The sequence below is a fragment of the Theropithecus gelada genome, chromosome 15, assembly GCF_003255815.1.
Source record: "Theropithecus gelada isolate Dixy chromosome 15, Tgel_1.0, whole genome shotgun sequence".
Lineage (NCBI taxonomy): Eukaryota > Metazoa > Chordata > Mammalia > Primates > Cercopithecidae > Theropithecus > Theropithecus gelada.
In genome coordinates this window covers 36,133,827-36,145,984 of record NC_037683.1, presented here as the reverse complement: position 1 = coordinate 36,145,984, position 12,158 = coordinate 36,133,827, and the positions used below count along the sequence as shown (strand labels likewise).

The 12,158-nt window shown below is 45.9% G+C and overlaps 1 protein-coding gene across 1 annotated transcript in view; it reads right to left on the bottom strand.

The window, feature by feature from the left end:
* ABCA1 (ATP binding cassette subfamily A member 1) overlaps positions 1 to 12,158 on the bottom strand; it is a 146,898-nt gene that overhangs the window by 93,769 nt on the left and 40,971 nt on the right. Inside the window, exons 4-5 of the mRNA XM_025358994.1 lie at positions 9,615 to 9,756; positions 8,238 to 8,356 (exon numbers count right to left, since the gene is read on the bottom strand). Of these exons, the coding sequence (XP_025214779.1) occupies positions 8,238 to 8,356; positions 9,615 to 9,756 (261 nt within the window). The remainder of the gene's footprint in view (positions 1 to 8,237; positions 8,357 to 9,614; positions 9,757 to 12,158) is intronic.

Below are 12,158 nucleotides of genomic sequence, written 5' to 3'. Positions count from 1 at the left end.
TCAAAAAAAAAAAAAAAAAAAAAAAAAGGCCGGGCGCAGTGGTTCATGCCTGTAATCTCAGTACTTTGGGAGGCTAAGGTAGGTGGATCACGAGGTCAGGAGTTCGAGACCGGCCTGACCAACATGGTGAAACCCCGTCTCTACTAAAAATACAAAAATCAGCAGGGTGTGGTGGCGGGCGCCTGTTATCCCAGCTACTCGGGAGGCTGAGGCAGGAGAATCACTTGAATCCGGGAAGCAGAGGTTGCAGTGAGCTGAGATCGCACCACTGCACTCCAGCCTGTGCGACAGAGCAAGACTCCATCTCAAAAAAAAAAAAAAAAAAAAAGAAAGAAAGAAAAAAGAAAAAGAAAGGCCAAACAAGCCAGATTCATGCCATGAACATAAGGGAAGTGGCAGCTGAGCCACTGACTCCACACAAAAGTCCGGCTGAAGGGAGAGAGAAACTCCAGACCCAAGTCAGGATGGCAGGCTGCTGCCCCGGATCTCTCTGCCAGTCCTGTCCCTTGCCGCCCCTTGACCTCAACAAGTGATATGTCCTCCAAAGGGGTCATCTCCAGCCCAGTGACAAAACGTCCAAAGATATTTTTTATCTTTTCCTGGCAAAATCCTTATAAGCTCCAGAGAGCTTCACATCCTTAAAAAAAAAGATATTTCAGAAGCCCCCAAATCAGGAGCCATACCAGGCCAGTTGCAGCCCTAGTCCTCACTGGAGAAGGCAAGATAAGGAACTCCAGGCCATGGAAGAGAACCATGAATGTTGTAGGCTATCCAACTCAGATCATCACAGTTCTCACGCAGAGTGCATTTCACACGGACTGCGGTATGTATGTACCCCCAGAAACGGCTTGTCAGCCCTAGGAACAGCTTGAAAGCCACCCCTACCTGTTCTAGCCAAATTCAGCAGGTCTAGAAAATGACCTTTGCGGTCCCACACAGCACTCACTGGGCTTCTGGAGTTAAAAGGTACTGGTGTGGCCGTAACTTCGGACAGGGCAAGACACCTGCAGAGCTAAGATCTTGACTCAGAAGTTGCTGAGTTCCATGTACAGTAGAGAGAGAGGCTACCTGGCTTCCAGCCACACCACAGAATCCACAGCCCTGCCCACACCACTTGGGTCATGCCAGCTATAAAAAGATGGAGAACTTCCCCAGGTGCCCCACAAGTCCAGGTTCTGTTTCCAGACCAGCACAAGCAATGGCAAGGCTAAGGGATTGGCTATGGGGGATGTAGCAGTGGACAAGGGCCTCGCTAAATGTGGAAACAGGAAACAGAGGGGAGCTGGGGAACTTCTCAGAGGGGATGTAAGGATGGCCTACCCCAGAAAGGCAAGAGGCTTCAGCTCCAGCATATGTACTTCCCAACTATGAGCCAAGGAGGACGTCCCAACCACTGCAAGGAGGTACCTGCTCAAGAGCGGACTGTGTGCACAGTGCAACTTGGAGTTGAAGGAGAGTCTGTAGTCAAGATTTCAGGATGTGGGAGAGGAGCAGGCCTTGGGACCAAGTGGATGGCTGAGCAGAAATGTTCAGTAGGAAGCAGGCTAATGGACCCATTAGGTATCACTAAGCAATACATTTTAAGTAGCTGAAAAGGAAATATACAGTAAAAATAAGACAGCAAAGGGTCCTCTCCTTCTCCAGCCCAGCCATGATTCTCAGCAGCAACAACCCCATCAGAAAGGCCTTAGCTTGGGTCAGTCTGCTTCTCACCCCACCTGAGAATGCCTGATTCACCAGAGAGGGGGCACAGCGATGGCAGGTGGCTTGGAGTGGGGAGTGAGGATGACTCCAGGGCAAGGGAAGAAGCTTTGGAAGGGGAGCAGTGCTTCTTGCCCCACCATGCCCTGGCAGGAGCAGATGCAGATGGGGGCCTGAGGCTGACACAAGTTGGTAGGGGGCTCTCTTTTAAAAAAAAATAATAATATATATATATTTTTTTTTTTTAAATCCTACTTTTGCAAACTTTATAAAAACATACCGCTGTGTAAACATATTGCTAAGACCCCCAGAGAGGACCTTGAAAATGAAAGGGGCTATGAAAAATAAAATATTTTTAGCTTCCCAGTAAATCTACTTTAGGCCTCTGGGTTCATGGCTGCCCTTCTAGTAAAGTTCTGGGAGGCAATTTTGTGAAAGAAAGAAGACCAAGACTTTCTGAAGAACTTCTGTCATCATTATTATTCATAGGCTCTGTTGACCTGGGTTCACACAAGGGAATCAACTTTATAATACAATTTTTTAAAGCACTTTTACTTGACCCTCACAATACCCTGCCGTGTGAAGGGCAGGTATTTTATTTTCTCCCACCTTCATTCCACAACGATTCACTAACGGCTCACCATGCACCCACTACTGTGCTGAGGCTTGGGATGGAACCATGAACAAGGAGCCCACCTTGCCCTCAAGGGGCTATAGTCTAGCAGACAAGCCCACATCCTGGGGTAGTCCCAGGTGATCCCCCATGCAAGTACTGACCAAGTTTCTGGGCTGAAGCATTTTCTGGTTGTTTTACCAAAGTTCCAATTTCAAGGCAAAGAAACTTAAGGCCCAGAGAGGCCGAACAAATGGCAAAGGCCAAACAGTCAGCCAGGAACAGAAGGGGAAGCAAAGCAACTCGAATTTATTATGTGTCAACTGTGGGCTATGAGCTTCACTATCAGTCATTCACAGACATCATCTAATTTAATGCTCAGTGACCCTCAGGGCAGCTAATCTTCAGGTAAACTCTAGGTCAGAAAGCATCAACACACGCCCAAAGTTCACACTTAATGAGGGACGGAGCATGGATTTCTTCCCAAAATGAATCTTAATACAAAGCCCCACACTTACTTTTATTACAATGTTTTCCAATCTTCAATCATTTACAAACTACTCTCACAAGTTTTACCATATTCACATAAAATGTTTCTTTTGAATTAACTTTAATTATATTTTTCCTGCTGAACATCCTCCTAAGCAATAATTTCCATGAAACTGCAATTTGATGTGGGTTAAAATTAAAAGTTCTCATCCACGTACTGCCTAAAATCATCCCAGATACCACACAAAACTCACCCAGAGAAACACTTATCTGTGTCAGTCTGCATCTCACAGAGACAAAATACAGGCATGTCACTTTCCCTAGGGTTTCTGAGGATTTATCCAATTTTTACATCTGAGTTGCAGTCATCATAGGGATTTAAGATGAATGAATGCTTTTCACACTGCCTTGCAAACATTAATTAATTTAGCCACCACTCAACTTGTGTGCCTGTACTCTGGTTTGGGAAGAAAATAATAAAATGTCTAAAAGGTTCCAGTGATGAGAAAAGTGGGTGAGGCACCCTGTAAGACTTCCTCCGTGGATTTCTTATTAGGATGATTTCAAGGATAATTCAAAGATTTGTCCACGGCTTAATTCCTGAAACAGGAGTTCTTCCCAGTTGAAAGATTATTAAAACAGCACAATAGAGCACTGTAGAAGGAGAACTGCCTGGAGCAGCAGGGGAGTTTAGCCATGAATTATTCCCAAAATATCCCTTCTGTGGGTTGTGTAGACTTGGGACAGTCACTTCCCCCTTCTGGGTCAGATTCTTCTCTAGAATAGAAATTCCATACGGAGAGAAGCCATATTTGTTTTGGACACCTCTGTGTCTCGGCACTTAGAACAGTGATTGGCATATAGGAGATGCTCAATAAATAAAGGTCGAATGATTGAATCAACTCATTTATCTATAAATGAAATCACCGGTCTCTAACGTCTCTTCCAAAAAGTGGAAATAAAACAACGCTATAGCCAAGGAAATCATGAGAGTATCTGTGTAGAGACCCCCATATCTACAGATCATCTGGGGATAGTCCAATGAATTTAGCAGATGCAACTGAAGGAAAGAACAAGATAAACTTTCCAGCTGGAGCACAGAAGCAGGAGCTCAGTGGCCCAGCACTGATTACAGCATAGGCCTGAGCGGTAGAGTCTACAGGAGAGGCTGGTCTCCACTGGACTGATCCAAGCTTCAAGTCTTTGTCCCACAGTTACCAATGACTTGAATGAGGCCAAAGAGAGTTGTTTATCACATCTCTAGATGACAAGAAAGGAGTAGCAGATAAAACACATGGCAAAATCAGAATCTAAAATGGTTTTGGGAGGATGGCATAGGGAATCTAAACATGTAAAACAGAAAAAAGACATTTTCCCCTTTAGTCCAAAAAGCCAACAATACAACAAAGAAATGGAGACCAAGTAACTTGCAATTCTGCATATTTAAAATAATCACAATTTTGTTTGAGTGCACACGGAATATGAGTCAACAAGGTGACGTGAATGCCAGAATGCCTAATGCAATCTCAGACTGCATTAACGGAAATGCAGCACTCAGAACAAGGGAGGCAAAAATCCCTTTCTCCTCTGTGCCAGACTACTTTTGTAATTTCCGGTAAACTTCAAGAAGCACACAGACACACTGAAACACAACCAGAGAGGCAGAAATGGGGAGGAAAAACATTCCGGAAGAGGAAGGGAGGCCATTTCGCCTAAAAAATCATGGACTTTGGGAAAACAGTGAAAGAAAAACATGAGAGCTGTCTTCAAATATTTCAAGGAAAATAAAATTAGACTTGTTCTCTAGAAAGCATAACAGGGTGGTGAATAGTTTCTAACAATTAGAGATGTCAACACTCAGGATGAGCTACTTAGTGAGCGGTAGGTCCCCGCCCTGGGAAGGTGGGTGTGTGGTAAACAAGGTGAATGAGGACAAAGCTCCAAACCAGATCAGTTTCAAGGATCCTCCCAGCCCTGAGAGAGACAGCACAGGAGGGCCAAGTTCATCATGCTGTGATGGGGGGTCAGTGCAGAGAAACACAGGTCTCTAAGTGGGGATCCAAACTGACATACGCCAGTCTCGGCTTCTCTCTGAAATCAGCAGAGTGCTATTCACAATCAGCAAAAAGTTGGCCAGGTGCAGTGGCTCATGCCTGTAATCCCAGCCCTTTGGGAGGCCAAGGCAGGAGGATCACTTGAGTCCAGGAAGTCGAGGTTGCAGTGAGCTGTAAGTGCACCACTGCGCTCTAGCCTGAAAACAGAAAGAGACCCTGTCTCTAAAAAAAATAAAAATTAAAAATAAAAATAAATTTAAACAAATAAATAAGTAAATAAAAACAAAATCAGCAAAAAGTTACTGATTTCCTGTAGGAAAAGGCAGTGTTTCTGTGTATTTCCCCCTATACTGAGGCCTGCTTTGTGCTACAAGACAAGCAAAGAAAGAAGGAATTTAAGAAACAGCTAGGCCGGGCCTGGTGGCTCACGCCTATAATCCCAGCACTTTGGGAGGCTGAGGCAGATGGATCATGAGGTCAGAAGTTCGAGACCAGCCTGGCCAACATAGTTGAAACCCCGTCTCTACTAAAAATACAAAAAATAACTGGGCGCAGTGGCAGGCGCCTGTAATCCCAGCTACTCAGGAGGCTGAGGTAAGAGAATTGCTTGAATTCGAGGGGCGGAGGTTGCAGTGAGCCGAGATCACGCCACTGCACTCCAGCCTGGGTGACAGGTGAGACTCCATCTCAAAAAAAAAAAGTTAAAAAATAAAGAAACAGCTGCAGGGCAGAAAAGGGGACATACTTAGTGAACAGAGAGATATGAAACAAGCACCAACATAATAATACACTCAAAATCCAAGGGACCTGCTCTCCTCAGAGCTGTGCACACAACTGTAGAGTTTTTAGACACAGATTTGGCTTCTCTTCTCCACCTAACTCATGTCTCCAGTTTCTCAAAGAAAGCCAGGTGCAGTGGCTCACGCCCATAATCCCAGCACTTTGGGAGGCCAAGGTGGGCGGATCATGAAGTCAGGAGATTGAGACCACCCTGGCCAACATGGTGAAATTCCGTCTCTACTAAAAACACAAAATGTAGCTGGGCATGGTGGCACACGCCTGTAGTCCTAGCTACTCAGGAGGCTGAGGCAGGAGAATCGCTTGAACCCAGGAGGCGGGGGCTGCAGTGAGGCGAGATCGCGCCACTGCACTCCAGCCTGGCGACAGAGCGAGACTCTGTCTCAAAAAATAAAAGAAAGAAAAAAAAAGAAGAAGAAAAGAAAACTAGTGGTGTTTTAAGGCAGTCTCCTCCCCTAAGATCAGAAAGTCTGCTTGACTACTTAACCCATCAGCCAGTCTATTTCAACTGCCACACAAACTGCAAGGCAGAAGAACAAGGCCAGATGCTTAGAAATGCATCGCTGTCTTATAAGAATACTGGCTCGTGGCCGGGCGCGGTGGCTCACGCCTGTAATCCCAGCACTTTGGGAGGCCGAGGCGGGCGGATCACAAGGTCAGGAGATCGAGACCACGGTGAAACCCCGTCTCTACTAAAAATACAAAAAAAAAAAAAAAAATTAGCCGGGCGCAGTGGCGGGCGCCTGTAGTCCCAGCTACTCAGGAGGCTGAGGCGGGAGAATGGCGTGAACCCGGGAGGCGGAGCTTGCAGTGAGCCGAGATCGCGCCACTGCACTCCAGCCTGGGCGACAGAGCGAGACTCCGTCTCAAAAAAAAAAAAAAAAAAAAGAATACTGGCTTGCATTTATTGGAAATCTACTATGTGCCAGATACTGCATTAGGTTTTATAGTTTACACTTCAAGTTAGCTGCTATTTTATAGTTGAGGAAATTAAGGCTGAGGGGTTAAATGGCTTGGTTGAGATGTCACCACTCCAAAAAAATCATAATTCATATTCACTAAGTGCTTCCTATGTGCCAAATACTGTTTTTAAGCAATTACATGTGTTATCTCATTAACAGGTAAGAAGAGGTGTCTGAAAGGGTGCTAACTAACTTATTCACAAAGTCATGCACCTACAAGGTAATTGTGCTAGCACTCTTTCCTCTGCACCATGCTGTCTCTTGCTACAGAAGTAAAGGAAATATCCCCAGTTCTGCGTCTGGTCAACCAGCAGGGGCTCTCCAGTAAATAAGGAAGGACTGAGGCTTTGATCAGGGGTTGCTACCTCTCTGTCTCCTGCACCAGAAGAAACGCCCATGTGCAAGATCAGGACCTGCAGGTCCAGGAAACAGCATCTCGATGGCCTGGCTGTGCAGCCACGAGTAGTGTAAGTGGAAGCTCTAAGCACAGCCATACCTCTCTCTGCTGTGAAGCAGCACCTCCTCCATGCCACCCCTAAGACAGCTTTGCTTCCCTTTGTCATCAGGTCCCACATTGCCCATTGCCTCTTTTCCTGCCCGAGGAAAGCACAGCTCTGTATGCCTTTAAAAAAATCCCTCAAATCGGAGTCTGGTTTAAACTCTAGCTTTACCATTTCTTCTTTTGCCAAATGGAAAACAAACTGGTAGGCCTTTCAGCAAAGGCCAGCCAATTCCATCCCTCCCTAAGAACCAAACAGAATAAAAAGGACTTCCCTGGAGCAGTGGTAGTCATTGGTCCATGATGGGGAGGAGTAATTTATCACTGACATTGTTTAGAACCACCGGCGCATGATAATAATAAAATGCAAACCAACTTTTATCGGCTTCGTTATTGCTTCTATATTCTCTACAGACCATGCACATGCCATTACTGACTGCACTCAGCCAGCTGCTCCCACCAGCCTCTGTCCCCTTGCCAGGCCACTGCCTAGGAGGCGCTGCTCTGATGCTATGGCAGCCAATGCCTCAGTCAGCAAATGCCCACTCCTCAGATACTTCCTGGATGGCACGCAATAAATTGCCTGGATACTTATCAGATCAGAGGTACAGATTTCACTTTTTAAAGATAACAAGTTCAAATGCACATCAGACTAATTTAAATGACTAGGGGAAAATGAATTGCATGTTCTTTTTAGACATAAGTGCTTAACTTTCACTTATCCATATCAAGTTGCAACTTTAATTGCTCTTATATGTGCAGAAATACCCTGTCTATAAATCTATCCATTCATTGCAACCATATGGCCAACTCCAAAAAAATGCAGCAGGCAGCAATCTGCACCCCTAGCTGTCCCTAAGGCCAAGACTGTAATATTCTTCTCTGGGGACTTTTCTTCCGTCTTCCCAGAGGAGATTAGTACATCACTGTCTGTGGCAACCAGCTCCCCTAGTTTCTTCACCAATGCCTCCTGCAGAGGGGCCCTACAGGCCAGCCACCAAGGAGAAAAACCCCTTGGGGAAGATCTAATGGGAAGAAGCCCCAGACACCTGGGCTACTCTCTTTCCCCGGTGCAGGTCAATTTCCAATTATAAACTGATGCAGAGAAGGTTTTCGCTTACTTGAGCTGGATTTCTTGATCCGCTGTAATGTTCTCAGAACTTTGCCCATGTCCTTCATGCTGGTGTCTTTCTGGCTGTATAAAAGAAGCTTGCGAGCATCTGAGAACAGGCGAGACACACTGTAAAGGGTGCAAGAAAAGGAGAAAGGCTCTTGTTAGGCCAACTGCCTCTGCTGCTTTACAAAGTGACTGCCAAGTGCACACGACTCAGCCTGGCTCCTAGGTCCTCCACAGTCTGGCCGTGGCCCACTCCCATGGCTCCCCACACCCAGCTCCATTCATCACCATGTTCCCTCCCTCACCCGTCATCAGGGCCCCAAATGCCCTTCTCCATTGGTCAACACACCCAAATCTTACCACCCTTCAAGGCCTGGCTCACCATGCGTGTGCACACACATGCATGTACACACATGCCCCCAGGGCTGACTTATCCATGAGGCACAGTAGGCTCAGTGGCCTGGGCCTGGGATACTCTTAAGGGCATATTAAAATGTTTTAATTTATTTTAAAAGCAGAATTAAAAGTTAATACACTAAAAATGTATAAATAATCATGAATCTGGTCTGGATTGTATTCATCTTTATACCAATGCAGTCATGAAATATAATTTTTAATATTGTTGTATGGAAGGGGCCCGTGGAGGCTACAAAGCCAGTCTAGGGTCCATGAACATGACAGTGTGGCCCTGCGTGCCACAGCTGCAGCTTCCTCAGGATTGTCCTGAGCCACATCCCACAGTCCTTAGTCCATCCTAACTCACATCACGGTCCTGTGCATTTGAAGAAACCTCAATGTCTCATTTGGGAGACATTTATTATGCCCATACTTATGTCCAGGCACTGAAGCCAGGAGCCAGGAATACAAAGGGAAGGGGCAGCATCCTGCTTTGCTCAGGGAGCTCACACTCAGGGGAGAAAGACCTGCAGACATTGTAGTCTGATGGGGCAGTGACAGAGGTGAGAGAGGTGATCTGATGCAGAGAAGACAGAACTCCCCTAGCCTTGGCTGTCAGCTCCTCATGGGCAAGGACCCTTCCAGCGTGCGTCTCTGTGCCAGCCCCTACCCCCTAGCTCCTAGAGTCAGCCCATTCAGATGCGCGTCTGCTGAATGATATCATTAACAACATATAGTATATTCCAAAATAGCTAGCAGACAGGACTTGAAATGTTCACAACATACAGAAATGATAAATACTCGAGGTGATGGATACCCCAAATACCCCAAATTCTCCCTTCCCTCATTCTGCAGACTCTATCACACAAGCATTTACAAAAGCAACTTCACTTAAATCCAGCCATTCAGAATTCTCCAGAGGATAAGAAGGGAAGGAAAAGGATTAACTGACAAGTTTGGAAAGAAAACCTGATCTGATACTTACATGGATTTGTTAAAGTTTCCAACAACTCCGGGAGCCTCCCCAGGAGTCGGGTAACGGAAACAGGGGTTGTTGGCATTACAGATAATCCCCTGAACCCAAGGAAGTGTTCCTGCAGAGGGCATGGCTTTATTTGGAAAATGGCCTGTTGAAATCGAGGAGTAGAAAAACACAGGGAGAAACATTAATTCTCTGAAGCGATTCTGAGGCTCCATTTATACAATGCTTCATGCCAAGTCTGTCCGTCCCATTCCCCACATCCCAGAGACCTGTCTCTTCTGAATAAATCTGACTCTCAGGTGGAAACTTGGCCTTAGATGTCATTCTTAATCTAGTGGACATCATCTGTAGAATGGAGTTCATGACACCAGCGTTGGAGAAGTGATGAGAGAGGTCCTAAGCAGAAAGTCCCTGGCATCCTTAGTTCCTCTTGATGGCCAGCCTCAGCGTTCAGACATAGAGGGGACTTGGGGATGCCCTAAGCCTATTTTTTCATACTCTAAGGAGGTAACTATGGTAAGATAAAGTGGGCCAGGCACAGTGGCTCACGCCTGTAATCCCAGCACTTTGGGAGGCCAAGATGGGTGGATCATCTGAGGTCAGGAGTTCAAGACCACCCTGGCCAACATAGTGAAACTCTATCTCTAATAAGCATATAAAAATTAGATGGGCTTGGTACAAAAATTAGATAGGCTTGGTACAAAAATTAGATGGGCTTGGTGGCAGGCACCTGTAATCCCAGCTACTTGGGAGGCTGAGGTAGGAGGATCACTAGAACTCAGGAGGCGGAGGTTGCAGTGAGCCAAGATAGCGCCACTTCACTCCAGCCTGGGTGACAAGAACAAAACTCCATCTCAAAAAATAAATAAATAAATAAGATAAAGTGACTGACAAAGAACACTCGTGGAGTCAGCTGGCACAACTGGGAGTAGAACCCCCATCTCCATGGTCCCAATCCAAGCCTCTTCCTCACACCTGCAGTTAGACTGGAATTTAGCTCATATCACACCCCTCTGGTACTCTCCTCAGTTTGCCAAAGATTTGTCAGTTTCACCTCCTCTGCCAGCTATAAAGCTCCTCAAGGGCACCAGAAAAACACGCGGGCTTGGGGTCTGACGTCGTCTGTGAAGCTTCGGTGTTTCATTGTTACTATTGTTGTTTTGTCCCTATATTAAAACAATGAGGCCCCATGCACTAGGCCATCCTCTTGCTCCTTCTGTCTTTCTTACAATGAGCTTCTTACCAAAAGGATGATGGGACATATTTGGGCTCAGTCCTAGGATTCAATTTGGCATAGTTGGGTTTGTGGCCGTAATACACGGATGCTGCTTATAAGGATCAAGATTAATAGGCCCTGGACCAGGGGTTCTTAACCCAAGGACCTGTTCAGGTGTGGACAGAAAGGCCAGAGCTCCAGCTTCTATCATATTCTCAGGATTATCTGCGACCCCAAAAGAGTTCACAGTTATCAAGAACCACAGCTCTAGGTGGTGAAGAACAAGTAGCTTCACAAACCAACTGGAATTCACATCCAGTCCCTGCAGCTTGCTAAGCAGCGACTTTGGCCAAGTCACTGGCCCCATACCCTCAGTTTTCTCATCTGTAAAGTGGTGATAAAAGTACAATTAACTTCACAAAGCTGTGGTGAGCATCACATGAGATTTTGCAGGCAAAGCATTTTTGCAGAGTGCCTGGTGCAGGACAAAGGCTCAACAAATGGGCCTATGAGGATTTTTCAGGCACTGTGGAAGTGAATCTACCACAGCACTTACTCTGCTATTGCCCAACAGAACACTCCTTCCATCTCACAGCTACCACCTCCCTCCAAAGTGGGAACCTTGTTTTATTCATCTTTTTATTTTCATACAAATGCGCTGAGTCTCCCCAGAAGTTAACCCAAAGTCAGCACTTGCCGCACTTTGCATTTCAGTATAGGGTCTTTCTCTTCTATCCATATTCCAACCAGAAAAGCAACATCCAAAGCAAGGATGTGACAAGATCTGATCACTGTGGCCACCCACTGCAGGGACTCTGGCCTATTGAACATTTACACAGTTAATCTCCCTATCTTCCTGTTAATAGCTCAAGGAAAACCAAACAAGGCCCCTTTACCTAAGTCAGCTGCTCTTCATTCAGGGAGATTTATGTAACCCAACCAAATACTCAAAGGACCAAAAGATTCTCCCCTTTCAACGCCAGGAGATACTGGCACTGTAGACAGAGTGGCACAGGTGAAAAGCAGCACAAGGTAGTGATGGTGAAGGTATTTCAGGTTATCCCTTACCAGGGGCGGCAAAGGCCCTTCCTTGTACATTCTACCCCATCCTATTTGCAAACAAAAGTAGGATCAGGACTAAGCAGTGGGTACACAGGAAGACAAATAATATAATGGACTCTCAGGACCCAGGGAAGGTTTTAAGACCTTGATAACTCTGGTTTGAACTGGGGAAGATTTACAGAGAAGAATTTCACACCAGTCCTTTGTTCCTAGGGACAAGACACCTCTTCAAGTTTCGCCTTAACTTTTAACTCTGCTCTTCCAACTAG